At 45.4% G+C, this 21,765-nt stretch overlaps 1 protein-coding gene across 1 annotated transcript in view; it reads right to left on the bottom strand.

Annotated features, from left to right (window-relative positions):
• GLRA1 (glycine receptor alpha 1) overlaps positions 1-21,765 on the bottom strand; it is a 68,927-nt gene that overhangs the window by 31,138 nt on the left and 16,024 nt on the right. The window contains exons 2-3 of the mRNA XM_034780018.1: positions 13,283-13,413; positions 3,127-3,194 (exon numbers count right to left, since the gene is read on the bottom strand). Of these exons, the coding sequence (XP_034635909.1) occupies positions 3,127-3,194; positions 13,283-13,413 (199 nt within the window). The remainder of the gene's footprint in view (positions 1-3,126; positions 3,195-13,282; positions 13,414-21,765) is intronic.

The following is a 21,765-nucleotide window of genomic DNA, read 5'->3' as shown; positions in this document are numbered from 1 at the left end:
ATCTTTCATGGAAATTTTTTTCCCCACCAGCTCTAGTGGTAGCGGACTCCAGCCTCCATGTGGACCAGCCTCTGGACTGGTGACAAAGAGCCATGCTCTCCTCATGTCAGCTACACTGTTACTTGAGAAGGGTGCTAGGACTTGAACTGCAGGTGTGGCAAAACCCCTCCCTCATTCATGTGGCAGCCACCTTAGACTTAGGGCTTGTCTACATCAGTGGTTCTCAAACTAGGGCCGCCGCTTGTTCAGGGAAAGCCCCTGGCGGGCCGGGCTGGTTTGTTTACCTGCCGCATCCGCAGGTTCGGCTGATCGCAGCACCCAGTGGCTGCGGTTCGTCGCTCCAGGCCAATGGAAGCTGTAGGAAGCGGTGGGGGGCCGAGGGATGTATTGGCTGCCAGTTACGTATTGAAGTTGCGTAACTTAGATTGATCCCTCCCCCTAGGAGACAGGAGCGGCGCCAGGGTTTTTGGCGCCCTAGGCAGGGGTCCTTCCACGCTCCCGGTTGTCGTCGTCAATTCTGCGGCGGGGGTGGGGTCTTTCCGCGCTCCCGGTCTTCGGGACACTTCGGCGGCGGGTCCCGGAGCGAGTGAAGGACCTGCCGCAGAATTGCCGCCGAAGACCCGGAGTGCGGAAGGACCCCCCACCGCTGAATTGCCGCTCTCCCAAATCCTGGTGCCCTAGGTGACCGCCTAGGTCACCTAAATGGAAGCGCCGGCCCTGAGTGTAGACCAGACCTTACCCAGTCACAAGCAGGTTTCTATAGTTGTTTTCAGTAGAGCTGGTTGGAGAAATTTTGACAGAACCGTACTCTGTTGGAATACACAGTTCTGTCAACACTGAAATGCTTCACGTAATCGGGTCGATTTTGCCAGAATATAGTTTCAGAAGAAAATTAGGGACGGGGGGAGGGGCACTGTTAGCATCAAAATGTCCCGTTTCAACATTATCAGACCAAAACATTTTGATTTTTCGTTTTGAAGCTACTTTATATTTCAAAGGGTTATTTTGTTGTAATGGGTTATATTGCACACAGTACAAAAGCTGAAATCAAAACATTTTGGTCGGTTTGAAATGAAACATTCTGGCTGACCAGAAGCAAGTTTTTGATTGGCATTTTCCTGTGTGGAGAACTGTGGAATTTTCTGGTTTTGTACTGATTCTGAATAAGCTTCATTTTGAAATCTCAAAATCCTCTGTGAAATGGAACTTTCATCCTCCCAGCCCGAGTTTGGAGACAATGCCATTCATGCAATCTAGCTAATCTGCTACATTTAAAAAAACAGCTGTAGGGGTGGGGGCCAGCTTATTAGCAGGGTGATGGAGAGTTCTAACAGCTGCTCTCCGGTGCCACACTTCTGTTTTTTGATGCCTGCTTGAGAAGAATCAGCATCTGTTGCCTTGAGTTCTCAGAGGCACTCAAACCTACGCTTTCCAAGTGGTAGTGGGGATTTTTTCTTCAGAGGAATGGATTCCAAAATGGTGGACCCTGCAGAACAGAGCAGATCCCCATAGTGTGTTTAACAGGTCTGCATTGTGTTTCTCTTTGCTGGGCTAGGCTTAAGACGCACTCGTTTTATGGCATATCCAGTTCACCAGGGTGCCTCGGGATTGTTTCAGTGGATTGTGAAATGCCTTGGGGAGCAATATATAACAGGTATGTTATGAGAGCAGGCTGTTCTGCATGATGTCTTTCTGTATATTGCACAGGGAGGGCTAATGGGGGCTTGCCCCATCTCCTCTGCCATTCAATGGGATGGAGCCACTGAATTTTATGGAGACAAGGTCCACATCATGATTTGCTTATTGCACCTCACGCCCAGTGAAGTTATCCAATAAAATAACACGTTAGTAATAGTTCCATTCTCCAATTCATGGACAAATAGAAATGTCTAGGGAATGGTAATTTATTCTGCACACGAATGTGGTGAGTTTAGGCACACTACAATATAATGTGTGCTTCTAGGATTTGAGATGTTATTGACAAGTGCAGCCCTCCAGCTAAGGATTGTATTTCCTTAAGAATTTAGACCAAATATAATCAATGCCAACTTGTGTTTAGTAATAGGACTAAATGTACATTGCATTAGAAAGAATACTAAGCTACACATTCTGCTGTACTGTAACTAAGCATAGATAGCGCCCGATTCTCCTCTGATTTCTGGTGTAAATCTAGAATAACTCCACTGAAGTCAATGAAAGTGACACCAGTGTAAAATGCTGTCTGTAAGACCTATAAAATCCTCTTCTAAATGCACAGGACAATTGGAGTTGGGGCATTTTACATACTTCAATCAACATCCTTCTATAGAGAGACTTACAAAAAGGGTAATTGAACATCATATTTCTGAATTATCTTTAATTAATACAGAGGGATGGCATTGTACCTCCAGAGCTTGGGTTTGCTGTTCACTGATTATGTCGCAACTGATCTTTAATTGCTCTATCTGAAGACTATTATCTCCTTTCCTCATGATTGTCTCCTTCTAGCTCCTTACAAATTGGATACAGCTATTGCAATGTTGGTTAATTTCCCCCAAAGATGGTCTGAGCTTGCAAAACCTTGCAAATGTTGATTCTGATTAAATGCATTTTAAGTTTTTTGTGTGCAGACAATGGCTCCAAAGAAAATCCAGATATGAAAACCCTCTCCAATTCTGGGGAATTTGAGGATTGGTTCAGATTGGATCTGGATTGAGCTGCTGCCCCTTAACTCTACAATGGGCTAATTCAAAATCCCAGATCTAAATGCTCTTGAATTTTTAGAAATCTTGGGTGCATCTCTGAACTATGTGGCTTGGTGAAACCTTTTGCAAGTGGTACTAGGAACAATTTTTTCTCGTTTCCTTACTTCTATATACTCTTCTGAGAATGTCAGCCTCTTATTGTTGCCTATTCAAATGCCTATATTTATGTGCAGATGCATACAGATAGTACAAGATCTTAGTCTTTGAACAATGAAAATCTTGTACACTAAAGCCTTTAATTTAATCACCCTTCAAATACAATCCAGGAACAGAGGAGCAACCGTCTCCTTTAGCAGAATAAGAGCAGTTTGGAAACTTGCCACATGCACTGGAAGTAGAATGTGACCGAACAAGTTGAACAGCTATACTTAATTTTACTTACCATAGTCGTTTCTGCAATAGAACCAAAGCTGTTGATGAAAATGTTGCAGCTGACGTTTACTGCAGGGCCTGCGCAACAAATTAAGAGCAGATCAGGAATCCACCATATGATCACTGGCAAACATACTTCCACATTGCAGTGCTAAATCCTATTGGCATGGAAGTTTAGCTTTCTATATGGCACCATAACCTCTACACCACCCTGCGGCTGTTTGAAAATCTGAGTGGGTCATACGTATATCCCCTGGGTCATATTCCACCCTCTTCCATGTTCTGTAGGGCCAAATCCTACAGTCCTTCTTTGTATTTTATTCAGTCAATACTCGAGAAAACTCTGCTTGTACTGGCCGGAATTTGCCTGAGTAAAGATCCAATATGCTGGTTTTAAACAATAAAGCTCCAAATGGCATGAGACTCTGAGGGACCATCTCATGGAACCTAGTCATACTGCCATACAGAGACATGCGTGAACGTAAGCAGTTGGCAGGGGTGGCCTGTGAGGGGTCCGGAATTCTGGAATGCTTTTCTGTTTGGTCCACCAGAGCATGCATCCGTGCAGGCTGTGAAGTGTATTTTAACTTACAAGCAGGAGGGAGGTCGGGGAGAAGTAGGTGGAGGGGACTGGAGATGAAGGATGAACTGATAGGATCTCATGATATGGTTGGATAGAAGGTCTTTGGGGATTTTTATGTAGTATGAGCAGGGCCGCCCAGAGGATTCAGGGGGCCTGGGGCAAAGCGGGGGAGCTGCGGCACTTGTATTCACCCGGCGGCAGTCTGGGTCTTTGGCGGTATTTCGGCGGAGGGGGGCCCTTCAGTCACTCCATGTCTTTGGCAGCACTGAAGGGCCCCCTGCCGCCGAAATGCCGCCGAAGACCCAGACCGTCGCCGGGCCAGGGCTCGCGGGGCCACTGAAGACCCGGACCGCTGCTGGGCAAGGGCTTGCGGGGCCCCTGCGGAGCCCGGGGCCGGGGGCAAATTGACCCATTTGCTTCCCCCCCCCCCCCGGGTGGCCCTGAGTATGAGCTACAAATGACAACTGGTGCATCTGGAAATGTGAATCAAAATATTGCACTGATCAACTTGAGATCGTGTGATGATGTGTTTGGAATTTGGGAGTTACCAAAACCTGCAGATTGGACCCAGGTAAATAGAAAATAAAATTAAATATAAACCATGAGTAAGAACAGAGTTTGAACCACACACGTAAGCCTTGAATTTTCTTGCACCTTCTGCTTTCACCATCACATGAAAATTCCTGACCTTTGAGTGTGCTCAGGGGAATAAATTGGATTTTGGTTCCTTTAGCTCAGATGTGGTGTTGGCTAGATGGTGAGTAGGGCTGGATGGGAAATGTTTTTCAAATCTCTGAAAGCTTTGTGCGACAGGAAATCTTTTTCCATTCTGCCTTGGGACAGAACTTGGGAGGCTACTGAAGCCAAACCGGAAGATTTTAGCCCGCTTAAAGTCCGGCAGCGCAGGGGGGGCTAAGGCAGGCTCCCTGCCTGCCCTGGCCCTGCGCCGCTCGTGGAAGCAGCCGGCATGTCCCTGTGGGGGTAGGAGATGGAGTCTCCACACGCTGCCCCTGCCTGCAAGCACGACCCCTGCAGTTACCATTGGCCAGGAACTGAGGCCAGTGGGAACTGGTTGGGGTGGTGCTTGCAGGCAGGGGCAGCGTGCAGAGCTCCCTGTCCCCCCACCACCTGCAGGGATATGCTGGCTGCTTCCACGAACAGCGCAGGGCCAGGGCAGGCAGGGAGCCTGCCTTATCCCTGCTGCACCGCTGACCAGGAGCTGCTTGAGGTAAGCACCGCCCGGAGGGAGCCTGCGCCCCTTACCCCCTTCTGCACCTCAACCCCAGCCTGCACCCCCCTCCTGCACCCAAACTCCCTCCCAGAGCCCACACCTCCTGTCCCAGCCCTGAGCTCTGTCCCAAACCCAAACTCCCTCCCAGAGCCTACACCCCTCACCTCGCCCCAGGCTCAGCCTGGAGCCCCCTCCCACACTCCAAACCCCTCAGCCCCCTCCCAGAGCCTGCACTCCCTCCCGCAACCCAACCCCCTGCCCCAGCCTGGTTAAAGTGATCTAGGGTTGGGGAGAGCGAGCGAGGGAGGGGGGATGGAGTGAGCAGGGCGGGGCCTCAGAGAAGGGGCGGGGCAAGGGTGTTTGGATTTGTGTGATTAGACAGCTGGCAACCCTAAGTGGTGGGCATATCCAGGTCTTGTTGGCATGCATCATCCAACTCTGTACCCCCCCCCATAATACATTGAGGGGGAACAAATCCCTTCCTGACCCTCCTGCTGATTGGCCAGGCAAAACTCTGAAGCATGAACTTTTAGTACCATAAGACAAACTGGAAGTGAGCCCCAGGGCTTTTGAGCCCTGCCCCCCACCATCGCAAACAACCCTGTCATTGAAGCAGGAGTCGCCCTGTGCCCTGACAGCTCTCCCTGCATAAGTCGTTCACAGACATCTAGCATATGCATTTCTGGTTTCTTTAAACTGGGCTTATTTTCAGTCTCTGCTGTAACTGCTTCATGTGGGGCAGTCTTCGGGTGGGGGGTGGGGGGGAAAAAGGAAAATGGCATATGGTGGTTGTGGGTTTTTTTAAACCCCTATTGGCTACCAGGATGATGTATTAGCACTGCTGATGGTGTCAGATGGCTTATACTTGATAATAAGGGGAGGAGAAGTGAAGCATCAGAGGCCACATCTGTGATCCAACAGCCGCTAAAAGATGAAATGCTCCTTTTTGGCCCAAGAGGCTTGTGGTCTGTAATCAATGTAAACTCCCTCCTGTGTAGAAATTAATGGAATTTCCTGATCGCAGAGCCTGTTGTTTTCTGTCCTGTCCTCTTCTAAAGCTTTGTACCTCTTACTAAGCAAGGGTAGCTTTGCAGAGACACAGCCACCTCGCTTTGCATAAGTGCCAGGCAGCGTCATTAGGAGTTTCTTTGTAAAGATTCCCAGAAATCCAAATGGTTGTCTTCTTGCCAGCTTCCGGACAGCTCTCTGCCAATTCAACAGCAGCTCTCAATCTGCACTGCTCCCTCTCCAGACGAGTTAACGCAGGTACAGGCTAGAGCAGCACATGCACAAATGTATCTTTTCCCTTTACCAGCCCCTCTTAACCAAGAGAAACACAGCTGGCATCCCAGTGTTTGAAGGAGCCCATGTGAAATGGACCTGGAGCTAATCAACCGTTTAGTGGTTGGGTGAACTCACTATGCAAAGCACATGTCTAGGATAGTCCTCTTGCTGTTTGGTGGTTCTCAGTTTGCTCCTTCTGTAATGCTCTGATTGGGTTGGGAAATGAGTGACTGGTTTCCCAGAATCAAACTCAAGGGCATCTGTAAAAGAACAAAGAGTGTGTGTGTGTGTGTGTGTGTGTGTAACTGCTGCTAAAACACCAGGCTCAAAAGTGTAGGTGATGACACTAGCAAATAATCCATAATCTCTGGCGTGTGTGTGGAGCCTTTCATCCCAAAGGAGACTGTGCGCGAAATGCTAAACTAACATGATAAACGACTGCATGGGCAACATTCTCCTCTGATGTACATGAAGGATTTCTGCTCTGCTCTTTGACTCTCCCCAGCCCACGTGGAACTCCTCACTGACACGTATGTTAGTGTAGCCAAATGTGAAGCAACATCTACCCTCTGGATCTGGAGAAAAATTGTGCTTTCTTGATTTTCAGAGGTGCTCAGCACCTGCAGCTCCAATTGAAGCGAATGAGAACTGTGAGTACTCAGCACCTCTGACAACCAAAACCTATATAGATAGCTGGGAATCTCGTCACTAAAATGCAACCACCTCTGGGGTGGAACACAGCTGTGCAGGAGTCCAGGCCTGGAACAGCAGGGAAAGGTACTGCAGTTCATGACAGAGGCAAGGCTGTGGGGGAAAGGGGGCGATGGATGGATGGATGGATGGATCTAACTAGCACTATCAGACTCTAACCTTCCTGGATACTAACTTTATTCCCCCAAATTCAAACAAAACACAGATGCTGCTTCCTATTCTCAAGATGGAAGTGTGACTTCAAGGAGATGTCCAAACTGTATGTGGCTCCTCCATAATCTTCTCCCTTTTTTACTCTTAACCTCCCCAACGATCGATCCGGCACAGTCTTGGTATTATTTTCAATCAAAACCATTAAAGTGCCTTTATGAGTTAGTGCCAGTTAATTTAAATGACGTGCTCAGAGAGCTACAACCCCAAGCTCTGCAAAGCTGCGGCTGTGACTTCCATATAAATTGGATACTGATTTATGTGTGGGAGACTAAGCTAGTAAACTGCCCCCATGGGGAAGGTGTAGTTCATTGAAATAAATCTGAAATTAAATTATCCCGAATAAAATTACAATACAGCAGCCTTCAGCAGAAGGATAATGTATATATTTCATTAAATATTAAAGTTTAATTTCTTTTGTATGTGCAACATGGTGGTAAGAAGTTCCAGCGAAGCATTTTTTAACCCTATGTTGCTTCACTGGTATTACGGAAGGTGTTGCCTCTTGCTGGTCACCCCGGGGATGTTCTTAATGCGAGCATCTGAATGTGAAACCCTGGGACAGAGCCTAGTGCTTGCAACTGGACCGCAGGAGTTATTGCAATGATTAATTGCTTGTAGGAGTTTTGCATTATCACAGACCAATTATTCCTGGAGAGAAAAAAAGACCTGATGGTAAGGGACAAAAATAAGCAACAGAAATTAGAATCTAACAGACAGTGGCTTTGCGATTGCAGGCCCTGGTTTGTCTGGGGGAACAGTCAAGGACAAAGAACCTGGAAAGGAGAGTTTAGAAATGAACAATAGTCACTGTAAGAGCTATTCAGGAATATTTATTGTGATGAGTGAATAACTGATTTTTTCTGTTTGGGGGCCAAACCAAAAAATCAGGAAAAATCTTTGGCTCTGTGGAAACAGAAACTGATTTTTTTTTTTCCCCCAACCAAATTGAAAAAAATCAAACGTTTTATTGAGTTGAAGGAAATATTTTACTCAGCCCAAAACAAAGGGTTTTATTATTTTTTTTTTACGTGAAATGACTTTTTTTTTTCCAATTACTTTTTGTGGTTTTCTTTTTCCACTTTTTATGTGAATTTTTTGGGTGATTTAAAAACCCCCCACATTTTGAAACATAATGTCTTTTCAAATGAAAAGCTAACTATCTGCTGAAATTGCCCCCCATCTCTAAGAATGCCTTACTTCAGAATGAGAGCATCCACACAGGGCATGAAGTAGGAATAACTATTCTTTAAATTCAAACACCCTCCCTTAATCCAAATGAACTTTCATGTGTAGACAACCCTTAGAAAAGACGTTTAGAAGAAAAAATCTAACAAATCCCATAATGTATGGACCAATTCACCATTTCCCAGGACCTTGGGGAATACTTGCACCAGTGCAAAGTCGGTGTAAAATGCTACAATTTGGAATTGTAGGTGAAGTGGGCCTCTTAGTATCTAACACTGTTTCTCCTTAAGTCTATGAGCAAAGCTCCCCTTGGCTTCAATGGGGGCAGGAAAGCGACCCTTCTTGAGCTTATGGAAAGGTAGCCAGTAGATTGGAACCAGGGAGTCAGCGGAGTGGCCCTGCTTTTATCAGACAGGAGGCTAGGGTCCCAGGCTGTCACCCACTGGGCTGGTGGCATCCATCTGTCCAACCATTTCTCCCACGTTCCCCACCTTTGTATCTGAGCACTGGGCTCAGCTGAATTATTCCTGAGAGTTCATTGGCCCCTTGTAATGAAGATCTGCGGAACCTGCTGCTGGGAGACCATTCTGGTCCCGAATCCTATTTTCATACTTTATTACCCGGGTATCGCTCTTACTAGGCTCATTCAGGGGAAGAGGGTGATTATTGTTTGCTGAGCATCAGTATTGTGCATGGTGCTGCATGCAACGAAGAGGAGACAAAATCCTACGCTCGAGGAACATAACTGAATAGCAATGGCAGTGCCCATTTCCCGCACTTCTCAGGTTGAGGCAGGGTCCTTGGGATTCAGGCCCTGCAGTCGATGAGGGCTCCAGCACAGCAGGGAGCGGAAGATGCTACAGTACAGGACAGTTTGCTTTTGAATAGCCACTTGTGTTGCCACAGGATGCACAGAACAGATCATTCCCCTAGGTCATGATGTCCCCGCACAATCCCTCAAGTCATGTCACAAATTGGCTTCACAAAAGCAGCAGCTGCAAATTCATAGGGACCATTGCGATCTTCTAGTCTGATCTCCTTTATAACACCTGCTATAGACCTTCCCCAAAATAATCCCCAGAGCAGAGCAGTTAGAAAAACATCCAATCTTGATTTAAAAATGGTCAGTGATGGAGTATCCACCAGGACCCTTGGTAAATTGTTTCAATGGTTAATTACTCTCATCATTAAAAATGGACATCTTATTTCTAGTCCGAATTTGTCTAGCTTCAACTTTCAGCCATTGGATCATGCCATACCTTTCTCTGCTAGATTGAAGAGCCCGTTATTACATATTTGTTCCCCATGTAGATAATTATAGATTGTAACCAAGTCACCCCTTAACCTTCTCTTTGTTAAGCTAAATTGATTGAGCTCCTCGAGTCTATCCCTATCAGACATGTTTTCTGATCTTTTAATCATTCTCATGGCTCTTCTCTGAACCCTCTCCAATTTCTCAACATCCTTCTTGAATTGTGGACACCGGAACTGGACACAGGCTTCAAGCATTTGCACCAGTGCCCAATACAGAGGTAAAATAACCTCTCTATTCCTACTGGAGATTCCCCCGTTAATGCATCCAAGGATTGCATTAACTCTTTTAGCCACTGCATCACACTGGGAGCTCATGTTCAGCTGATTATATCACCAAGACCCCAAAATCTTTTTCAGAGTCACTGCTTCCCAGGATAGAGTTCCTCATCCTGTAAGTGCGGCTGACATTCTTTGTTCCTAGATGTATACATTTACATTTAACTGTATTAAAATGCATATTGTTTGCTTGTGCCCCATTCACCAAGCTATCCAGATCACTCTGAATCAATGACCTGTCCTCTTCATCATTTACCACTCCCCCAATTTTTCTTCCACTAGTCTTCTGGAACTTCCCTAGTGCTCCAAGATTTGCTGAAAATTAACATTAACAGTCTAGCCTGCTCCTCAGACAGCTCTTTTAAAAGTCTTCGATGTAAGTTGTGTGGACCAACTAATTTAAAAATATTTAATTTTAGTAGCTTCTGTTTAACAACCTCCAGAGATATTAAGTGGAACAGAAAGAATGTTATCACCATGTGATGAGGCTATATTATCTGTTTTTGTTCCCAAATCCAGAACAGAAATACTTACTGAACACTTCTGCCTTTTCTGCATTATTATTGGTAATTCTAACATTTCCATCTAGTAATGGACCAATACCATTGTCAGGATTCTTTTTGTTCCTGATACATTAAAAAAAAACTCATTGTCCTTAACTCTGCTGGCCATAGACTTCTCCATGTGTCCCTTGGCTTCCCCTATCAATTTTCTACAATTCCCATTTCTGATTTATATTTATGACTATCAATTTCCCCTTTCTTCCATTTGTTATCTATTTTTTTTTATTTTTTATAGCTTCCTTCACTTCCCTTCTAAGCCAAGTTGTTTTTTTAATCAGTACAGCCTTTTTCCTCGAATGTGGCTTTTTGGGCAATTAATAAGGTGTTCTTAAATTATTCCCAATTGTCATTCTTTTTTTTTCTGATTAAATTCTTCCTCCCAGCTCATTTGACTCATAATTGGCTTTGTGAAATTGGCCCTATTAAAGCACCAAGTGCATATATATATTACTGGTCTGGACTTTATTCTGCTTGCACATTATAAATGTCATCAAGTCACGTTTACTTGTACCTAAGCTACCATTCATTTTTAGTTCTATGATCCGTTCCTCTCTATCTGTTAGGACAAAGCCTAATAAAGCCTTCCTGGTGTTGGCTGCCACACTGTTTGAGAGCCCAACTCAGCTGGCATCTGGGGAACCATAGTTTGCGTGGGTGGATGCTCAAAGGTTTGATGGGACAGGGTTCGCTATAACACTGACCCACTCTATAAGGTTTTGAGAATGTCTGGAAACAAGATCTTTCCTGTTTAACAGTTAGGGCCTGATTCTTATTTGCATTAAGGTCTTTTTACGCCCTTTGCACAGTATAAATTGCATTTCCACTTGCACGGCCAGCGTAAATGGGCCCTTGTTTAAATGAGAATCAGGCCCTTAATCTGCTCCCGCTCCTGCTTCTCCACTTGAAATCGCAGCACTCTGCCAGTGCATTTCCACCGCTATAATGCTACAGCCAGAGCAGGGTGATTGCAGGTGAGGTGTAAGAGACTGGAACCGATGAAATCGTAAGCTGCAAAGAACCTGTTTGTGTCTGAATATCCCAAATAACAAAGAAGGACGGGAATAAATGAAATCAACCAACCACACAGGCGGATGTGACACTAAATCAAATGCAACGACAGGCCTGTGTGATTACTCCAGCCTCTCAGAGGGAATGTCCTGTCCTGCATTTACCTGCTCTAAACCTCAGTGCTTATCACAAGCAGTAGGTGGCGCTCCTCCCTGTGGTTCAGCACTGAACTAATAGCTGAGTGTAGACTGGTGGCTTAGGAGGATGAGATGCCTACATTGCTGGTGCCATCTTTTAGATAAGCCGAGTGACCAAGGTCCTGACCATTCTGAGCCTTTGGGAAGTCCAGGACACCGTTCACAGAAGTGTGTGTATACCTCACAATGCCTCTAATACTGCCCCCCCTTCCTGCCAGCCCCCCACTGCACATAGGGGGCTATGGCCATCCATGCGATAAAGGGGAGTCCTGTGATCAAGCTACATTTCCCTGCTCTTTTCACTGCCTCACTTCTCAGCTGCCCTGGGATTTAGTCTAATTTGCCAGGCCCCTCTGCATCTTCAAATAGCTCCCGTTCAAAAAACCATCCTGCCACAGGAAAACGTTTCTTATTTCCCCTGATGTGGAATTGCTCCTTCCTCACTATAACAATAAAAAACCTTGCGCCAAGACAGGAGGGATGAGGTCTTGCATCACGGATGACTTTTCTCTTTATAAAAACATCATGACGTTAATGGCTGCAATCTTGTATCCTACAGACCTAGAAGCAGGACTTTATCCCCTTGGAAAGGGAGATTTCCAGCTTCCCAATGGGCCCAGCTGTCATTCCTAGCCCCGGAAAACCCCAGGCTATTGGGCTTACAAACTGCAACACTGAAGTTGTTTTTAGAGGTATTTAAGGCTCCCTCTGAGCCTTGTTCAGACAGACGGTCTGGGTTTGTCTACACTGCAAAAAACACCTGTAGCAGCTTCGGTCTGGCAGAGCTTGCGCTATGGGGCTAAAACTCGGTGCGTAGACATTCCTGTTCAGGCTAGAGCCCTGACTCTGAGACCTGCCCTCTTTGCTGGGTTTCGGAGCCTAGGCTCCATACCAAGCCTGAACGTCAGCACTGCTGCTGTTAGCCCGGTAGCGTGAGCCCCGTGAGCCTGTAATGTGGCAGATATGACATGTATGATACTTGACATGCATGACGGGGAAGCATGGGCTAAAGGCTTCCATCAGCACTCATTTAGGACAACCCATGTAACTCTCTTATGGCTTCACCGCTTTTGAAATAACATGGTCATTTCATACCCATTCACCATATATATTCCAACACCCTGGTTCATAGCCCTTTCTATAAAGAGACCCTGTTTCCATTCCAGGGCCCTCTGCTCCAATCTAGCTGGCATCTAGACAGGCCCTCTTTCTTGTTCAGTAATATGGGGATGGGTAGCTTGGTTATGACCCCATGATCTAGGGAGTTATATTCTGCCCACCTAGATCTCCTCTGCAGTTTCAATTGGGTGTAATTTTCATCTCTGTGCTCTACCTTTACCTGGTGTTCAGCGTTGCTGAGTGTACCGCTGAAAAGCCATTACATTCCACTCCAGAGGTAGCTGCACTTCAGTTGGAAATGAACGGATTCCTTTATATACGGTGCTATAACAAGTTAGTAAAAGGCTTTTGGGGGGTCCCACAGGATGGAAGATGTACATAGGAAGTATTTGTACTTCATTTTCAACTGGGAAGACATTCATGGGGTTGCATGTAAACGTTGTCCTGAAACAAACAAAATAAAATAGCTGGGTTGTGCCTACCTTTAAAATTTGGTCTGATTCTGGCATCGTATCCTGAGGTTCTGCCCATCAACTTATCCAGGAAATCCGAGGGGGACATGGGTTTGGAAGTAGACCGTGCTGCTGCTTCGGCTTCTTTGGAAGCCGCCAGGCTGAGTGATTGAAAAGAAAGGAAAGGTTTAGTCTGTAGCATTTATAGAGATGGTGTCCCATGTTGTGCAGGGCTGGGGATCTGTAGGCAGAGCAGTCAGTGCCTCGTTCCCACTGCAAGATAGGCCAGATATCTCGGTGAATTCTTAATGAGGCTGGTCTCTGCTAATTTGTTTGCCAAGCCCAAACATCTCTGAATATAGAATCCCAAGTACCGGCGAAATGACAAATGAACAAAATCCTGTTGCTAATGTAGATACGGACCCTTGGCATCTGACTAAATCAGAAGTGTGACCGCCAGCACCGAACCCCAGTGGGAAAACACACTTGGAGATTAGCCTAGTTTTATTACAGGCCACCATATTACCATGTAATTACATAGCAAATAGCACGTACAGTGCTCTGACGTTCTCAGGGGAGATTTGAGCTACACAACTCTCATTGGCTTGAATAGGTGTTGCATGGCTTCATAGTTCATGAAGAACTCTGGGGTGGTAGGGGAAGGGACTTTGTTTTCTTCCACACTTTCTGGCCAATGCAGATGAAGTTCTCTGCAATGCAGGGATCTGAGTTTGAGACAGCCCCATGGTCTTTCACTGCCAGGGGCCTGGAGCATGGCAGAGTCTAACACTGGAATGATACGCCTCGTCAGATAGGACTTTGAGGGTGGGGAAGGCAAGGACCACAGTCTTATTGAGATTTAAGTGGTGTGCAGGTCTGGAAGGCTGAAGTGGCGTTAACTGGTGCATAGGCCTTGGATGAGGCCACTCATGGACAACTTGGTGATTTGCTAGGATGGAATAAGTGAAGTCATCAGTTGTCCCATAAGGGGTGAAATTCACCCCCGAGAAGAGGCCTAGCCCAAGGCCTATGCACCAGTTAACTCCATTTAAACCTTTAAGAGCTGTATACCACTGAAATCCTACTGAAGTCCTCAGGGCAGGGCTTAAGTGGGGCCTACCCCTTGTTACTGCTATCCACACAGGGATGGATTTCACCCAGAGGGAATAAACCTTAGAATCTACACTTTCAAGTTTGCAGTAAGATTTAATTTCCAAGATAGAAATGAGCTAATATATCATCCTAGATGCTGCCGTAATGTGCCCTGTATTCCCATGCACAGTATATCCTGGAGTTCTGTATTTTGACATTGTGGGGGGTCTGTTTTCATGGCAGTGGGGAGGGAATGTGGTGCACCTGGCTGGTCCTGATGCGGGAAGAGTTGCGTGTTCATCAGAGAATCCTGCTTTCCAAATGAGGACACAGGTTGGGACTCTGAGAGTAATGAATGAAATTTACCCCCATGCAGATGGCCAGTACCAGACCAACGTGCCCCTTAAATGCCCCAAGTAGAGCTCAATGGATGTCTGGGTTTTGTGCTGACCCTCTGCGTAGGGCTGAATTTGACCCCATAGTAAGATAAATGTGGCGGTAAGGCACCTCCTACTGGATTATTAGTGAGAGGGGGGCACTGATGGGAGGCAGTTGTCACTTGTCTGGTGAAGGGAAAGGACTGTGGTAATAGTTGTGTCCTGTGCAAATCTGACTGTTTTCCAGGGTCAGGATGTAGACAGAGGTTGGGAGTTACTGTTATTTTATGATATATTTATAGAGGGAGCATGATTTTTCTCTACGCTCAGGGGACTCCTCAACATTTACTCCAACTGAGTGAGGGTAATTCACCAATGGAACAATTGACCAAGGGTCATGGTGGGTTCTCCATCACAGTCAATTTTGAAATCAAGTTCGGATATTTTTCTGAAAGGGCTGCTCTAGTTCAAAGAGAATTAATTCGGGGATGTCCTAGGGCCTATGTCCTGCAGGAGGTCACACTAGATGATCACCATGGTCCCTCCTGGCCCTGGACTCTATGAAGTATTAGATTGGGCTCTTCATCTGATGTTTGAACGCTCCTTGGAATGGTGCTTGGAAGTCTCTGTGAACATCGTCTCCATTTCCTCCTGCTTGGTAATTGACGTTACCAGATGCTAATATTGATGGCATGGTGGCTGCCATCTTGGTTGTTACACTGGGGATTAGACCTGGAACCTCCAGAGCTAAAAGTATGAATCTCTGCAGCCTGAGGTAATGAGCCAGTTCTGGCTCTGTGGGCTGTCACAGATGCAAATCCTCTGAGGACCGGGCATGGTGGGGCGGCACCAAACCCACACTGACCAGGGGTTAAATGGTTACAGCACAAACCATCTTTGGACTGCTCTCTCCAAAACCAAAACTCTTAGATTGGCATGGCGTGAGGTTAATTTACTATCATTACCCAGAACAAAATAGAGATTTACTAACATCTAAACCAACATGCTATATATCCTGATGGGTCAGGGGACACTGGTGATTTAAGGTGCATATAATATGCCTGTGTATAAGGGGAGATAGCATTGCATTGACTCTTGTCTCTAATGGCTGGCAAATAATTAAGAGCAGGGTTTCAGTTTCTAGGCCTTTAACCTTCATGAACACGTTTGATCTCCAGAAGATTATTAATGGATAATTTTCTGCAAATTGCAATGGCTGGGTTTTTTTAACCTTAAATTTGTTTTTGTTCTATTTCAGCAGTAAAGATGTTGGTCTGCCGACGGGGGAGAAAATTTATGACCAGAAGTGATCTGGAATATGAAATTAGGAGGTTGTTTATCTACTCTGCTCCTTTACAGCCTCTATGCTTTAATCCTCTCTCAATCTAAATCTAATCTGAGCTATAAATTATACAATAGAGTAGATCTAGTTTTCATATACACCTCTACCTTGATATAATGCTGTCCTCGGGAGCCAAAAAATCTTACCGCGTTATAGGTGAAACCGCATTATATTGAACTTGCTTTGATCTGCCGGAGCATCAGCCCCGCCCCCCCGGAGCGCTGCTTTACCGCCTTATATCCAAATTCATGTTATATCGGGGTAGAGGTCTATTTCAGACTAAATTGTCTGACCCTGATTCCCATGTCTGATCTAGCAAATAACCCCACCCCAAACCAAGGTTTCAGATGAGATTGGACAACGGGATGGGTTGCTTTAAAAAAAAATTGTATCCTTAATTTGCAAACTCAGGAGAAAAAGTGTGTATGGAGGGGGGATGATCAATCCTGGACTCTACATCTGCATTCAAAAAGAGCCTCTCCATGGAAATTAGTCTGGAGAAAAAATTTCAATTAAGCAGCAAATGGCTCGGTAACCAAAGAATCCTGCCATTTCAGCACAGAGGTGCCAGCTAGTGCAATAAACTGATTTCTTCTCATTAACCGTGGGCTTTGGGGAGAATACAGGGAGAAAAATGCAATACGAGTCTAATAGGTTTTTTTTAAGTATAAAAAGATTATTAAAAAAACCCCTTCTAGTTCCATTGGAATTTACTGTACTTTAAAAATGAGATGACGGAACAGAGAGATTGAACATAGAGGAAAACTGATAGCTAATAAAGCAGCCTTGGTTGTGTATATGTACAGAAGGAGGCTTTAATCTATTGCAAATGAATGACTACCCTAGCTTTGAATGGATGCCGTTATTCAGATCCTTTTCAGCTTTAAGCCACAAATGAAACAAGTTGCGTGGCCTCAGCTCACATGCAAAAATATCTTTTCTAATAGGCTTGCTGCAATCATTCACGTGCAAAATCCAACCATAGTTTGCCTAATCTAATCATAATTCTTAGAAATAATTGAATTTAGCTAGATACCTTTATGGCTCCGATCCCCCTAGTATCTGAGCACCTTCCTCCCGGCACACTTTGCAAACATTAATTCTCACCGCAGCTCTGTGAAGGGAGGGTATGTGCAAATGGACATGTTATCGCTGAGACAAGGTGGGGGAGGTAATATCTTTTATTGGATCAACTTCTGTGGGTGAAAGAGACACGCTTTTGAGCTCCCCAGAGATGGTCTTTAATTCTTTCACCAACAGATATTACCTGTATTTGGAAACAATATCATGGCTGGTATTTCAAAGGGGGGAGGGATAGCTCAGTGGTTTGAGCATTGGCTTGCTAAACCCAGCGTTGTGAGTTCAATCCTTAAGGGGGATCTGGGGCAAAATCAGTACTTGGTCCTGCTAGTGAAGGCAGGGGGCTGGACTCAATGACCTTTCAAGGTCCCTTCCAGTTCTAGGAGATGGGATATCTCTATTTATTTTTTTATTTAAGGGAGTTAGGCTCATTGAATTTCAATGGGATTTGGACATCTAGCTTCATTAGGCTCCTTTAAATACCCTCCTCTGTCCCTCCCCTCCCCCCGCTCTTAGGATAAGGAAACTCAAGCAGAGGGAACTTTAATGATTTGACTAAGGTCAAAGAGGAGTCACTGGCAGAGATGTGAAGAGAACCCAGAATCTTAATTCTCAATCCCTTGCTCTAGCCACTGGGAAATGGTCTTTCATGTTTAAAACATGTCGAAACTGACCACTTTGCATAACATTTAAAATATACGCCATGGCCTAATCAATTTGAAATCCATTTACAGATCCATGTCAGGGAACGAAATTATTTGCTTCTGCATGAGAGGAAGGCATTAGGGCGAAAGTGATGAAAAATGTACTCCACATTCTTCTGCATTGTAGCCAGGGACGGTGCATTGTGGTGAAGAGGATCAAGAGAGAAGTCTAGATAAGATCTCAGGGCTGGGCTCGGACAGCAGAGGATAAATCGTGCGTGGCATCCAGTTCCCTGAACAGTAAACAAAACTGTGTGACTTGGTGTGTCGCTAGATAAGTCTGGAGCAGTCGGGTAGGTGGAGCCAGGTGCTCCTAAATGAAAGAGCTTCTACACAGCTGAACACGCAGCCCGATAATGGACGTGAAAATAGAGAGAAAGTGTATGTGGCAAGATCCTCAGCTGCTGTAAATTGGGATAGCACCATTGACTTCAGGTGAGGCGCCAGCCCTGTCTTTTTAAAGTTTTCTAGACCTGGAAGGCAGGTGCGGGGAGAGAGAGAGAGCCCTTTACCTGTTTCCCTGCCCTCTGGAGCGTTAGTGTGCATCCCGAAAAGTAGCTTCTCTCTCTCCCTTTGGACACACGTCAAAATCGCCAGTGGCATTTTGTGCAGGCTGTTAGGTGCCTGAGGAAACCTCCTAGCCCCTCTGTGTTTGCTGCATGTAATAGTCAGGAGGTTAAGGAGCACTTGAGTGGGCTACCGAGTGTTGCCATGTAGCCAATGGGCTGGTGTGCGCTGCATGCGCTCACCATTGCCAGCACGGGCTATGCCAACAGCTGCTCCCTATAGGGTTGCTCTGGGCAAACGTTGCGTTGGGGGCTCAGATAAGACAAGCCCCCGCAAGTCTGGTGGTTTTCTGAACTCTGCCTGAGCCTTTTGCGGCTAGAGATGGAAACTCTCGAGGAGAGGCTTTCTTGTGCGATATCTGGGATTTCCGCCTTCCATCTGGGCTTGGAAATGCGACCCTAAGTGACCCTTTCATGGCTTGTTTCAGAACCTCCCCTTGGACAGCACTGGGTCCTCCAGATACAAGTCAGGGAAAATGGTCCAGTTAGTCTAAAGTTATTGAAGATAAAAAGAAATGAACTTCGGGGCTAGTGTTGGTTGTTGGGTTATCCAAACCAGCTCGACCAGTAAATAGAACCATGACACTGCTTCAGTTTTATCGGCACCATCACACAGAACGTATTCATATTACTTATTCGTATTACATTAATGCCTGGAGGCCCTACCGACATTGGAGCCATATTGTGCTAGGTGCTTCAGTACACCTCATGAGACTGGCATTGTCCCAAATTGTTGACAATCCAAACAGACCAAGGATCTCAGAGAAATCATAAAGAATGCAGTGTCTATAATCACAGTGCGGTTTGCAGGAAGATGGAAGTCTGCTGTGTTTTAGTACCGGCCCAGGGACAAGAGGACAAAGGAATGCTCCTTTCATTTACACGGTTGCAATCCCAGGTGAATCTGGCCCAGAACGGCTGTTAAACAATCCTAACAACAAAAAGGGTCAGTGAACCAGTGTTATCATTTGTGAGATTAAATGCTAGTGCACAGGGAAGACACAGGCTCTGAGCTTTACGAGTTCCAAGCAGCAGAACACATCTGAAGGTGAAAATCACTGGAAGATGAACTGGGCTGGTTGGGAATTTGAGGCATCCCATTTCCTAAAATGGACTATCCAGGCTTTCTGAGGCTTCAGTTTTTGGAACCCCTCGGCAGATGCTGGCATCTGCACTGACCCGGCGGCTGTGTTACTCGATTGTTTTCTTTTGCTAACAAACAGAGGGAAGATTCTTATAACCAGGGGTCTGAGGTAGGAAGCAGCTGTCTCCCAAAATCTAGACATGTCCCCAATCCAGCTGATTTCTGTCCTTTTCATTTATTTGGCCACGATGACGTATTTTGATGCTTGTTTGTAGTTGTGGCTGGGGCTATCCCCCGATTAAATCCGACATCCCAAAATCTCCAGCTATGGTGGAATGCTTGTGCAGAGAACTATCAATTCTCTCCCCACCAAGAGGAAAAGCCTAGGAATGTAATCAGCACCCTGCTCCTCTTCCCCCATTAAATAGCAGGAAGGTAATTGTTAATCCTTAATACCAAGAGCAACAATAACAGTTGGCGGCAGCAGCAGCACAAACTAGTGCAAAGCAAGTGTTTGTGGAGGGAAATGCACAACTAAGTAGTATATGTTAGACAAACAGGGCCAGGGTCCTCATCTGGTATAAATCAGCATGGCTCCATTAACTTCACTAGAGCAACCTTTGATTTACACCAGCTAGAACTTGGCCCCAGGATATCGGGACAATTCAGAGACGTGGTACAATGTGCATCTAATATGTGCTACATGATCATTTCCTACAGGTCAGTGCTACGTGGGAACAATGTCTTGGATTTTGTTAAACAAGAAACAGCCATGCAGAGGGGATGTGGGAGTGACTGTGAATGTGTGAAAGTACTTGGGGGTTGCTTTCAACTGAGGCAACTCACATTCCTCTTTTTCTTTAGTCTCTGTTCATAGCAGAGAGAAACAGACGACCAGGTCCTCGGGACTGGCCATTTGGTGACCTGCACACAGCTTAGGGGAGGGTGTTAGTCCAGGCCTGAGAAGTAGCATAATGCAGCAGCCTAGCATCTGAGGGACAATGGAGCAGAAGGACTCTCCAGTCATACCTGTGCCCCAGGGTCTCTGAGAGGGGAAGTGATACAGAGCAATACCAGCTCTATCCTTCGCTAGCCACTCAAGTTGACTTTGAGTCTATGTGCCACTGGAGCTGCGCAAACCAGACACAATGGGGGCAAAGTTTTGGCTCCTAATATTTATTTGCAATAAAATCTGCACTGCGAAGCAAATCTTTTCCCTCCTACTTGCATGGATGCGAGAGGTCTGGGATGCAGGAAAACCAGCGTGGGCCTGCTGGTGACTGGCAGTGAGAGTTAGGCTCCTAAGGCGGTATTACATAGTGTGATCATAAACACGGCATGCATCAATATAATGGCTTGTAAGAACTAGATTTTTATCGGCAAATGTCAATTTCACCCTACCGCACACAAGTGCATGAAACAATATTTCCAGCAGTGATAATCGAAATTTACAGATAGGCAAAGTAAGAAAAATGCTGCTTCAGAACTTACTCGAGTTTGATTTGAGGGTATTTACTCTGTGTATTTTGACATGTGATGTTGACAATTTGTGTTTTAACGGTTATAAAGCTTTCAAGTTTTGAATCTCAATGTTGACTTTCATTACATAATTGTTGTCTGATGCCCCATAATTTCCCGCAATTGTGAAAATTTAAAAGGGATAAAAATAGAAAAAAAGATAAGCATCAATATCATCCGTCAAAATTACAAAAACATTCAAATCCAATTCTGCCAAGCCTAGCCAACAGTGAAAGGAAAGTTATCCTCCGAGGTTTATTTCTATTTAATATGAATCTACTGTGTTATGTGTATTCCTCCTAGGGCAAATTCCTGCTTTCAGTCACACATGTGCAACCTCAGTACTGCAATGCCTGAGCCTTAACCGAGAGCAGAATTTGCCCAATTATCTGTAAGTGAGAAGATGAATAGAGTTCCTATATAAAACACCCAACTAAGGCTGTCACCTGTTTTAAAGTGAGGAAGACAGGAGGGTGCAAATGATGGGGAAGTCCCTAGAGAAATCAGGAGGAATTCTTTGGGATCAGAATGATGATAATACTGCTATCACGGCACTACTCAGAAGACATCACACGCTCTCCCAGTGTGAAAGCATAGGTTATAGATGGATTTCACTGGAACTCGGCCTTAATGAATGTGTAATTTAAAAAAAAAGGGCAATTTCAGCCCAAGCTAACTGAACGTACAACAGTGGGATGTTTAGTCCCATGGGTAATTTATTTTTCTGCTTGCTGCAATCCAGAGTTGTCT

The sequence above is a fragment of the Trachemys scripta genome, chromosome 8 (genome assembly GCF_013100865.1).
Source record: "Trachemys scripta elegans isolate TJP31775 chromosome 8, CAS_Tse_1.0, whole genome shotgun sequence".
Taxonomy (NCBI): Eukaryota; Metazoa; Chordata; order Testudines; family Emydidae; genus Trachemys; species Trachemys scripta.
The sequence above is the reverse complement of the archived record's forward strand: the minus strand, read 5'-3'. Positions and strand labels throughout refer to the sequence as shown.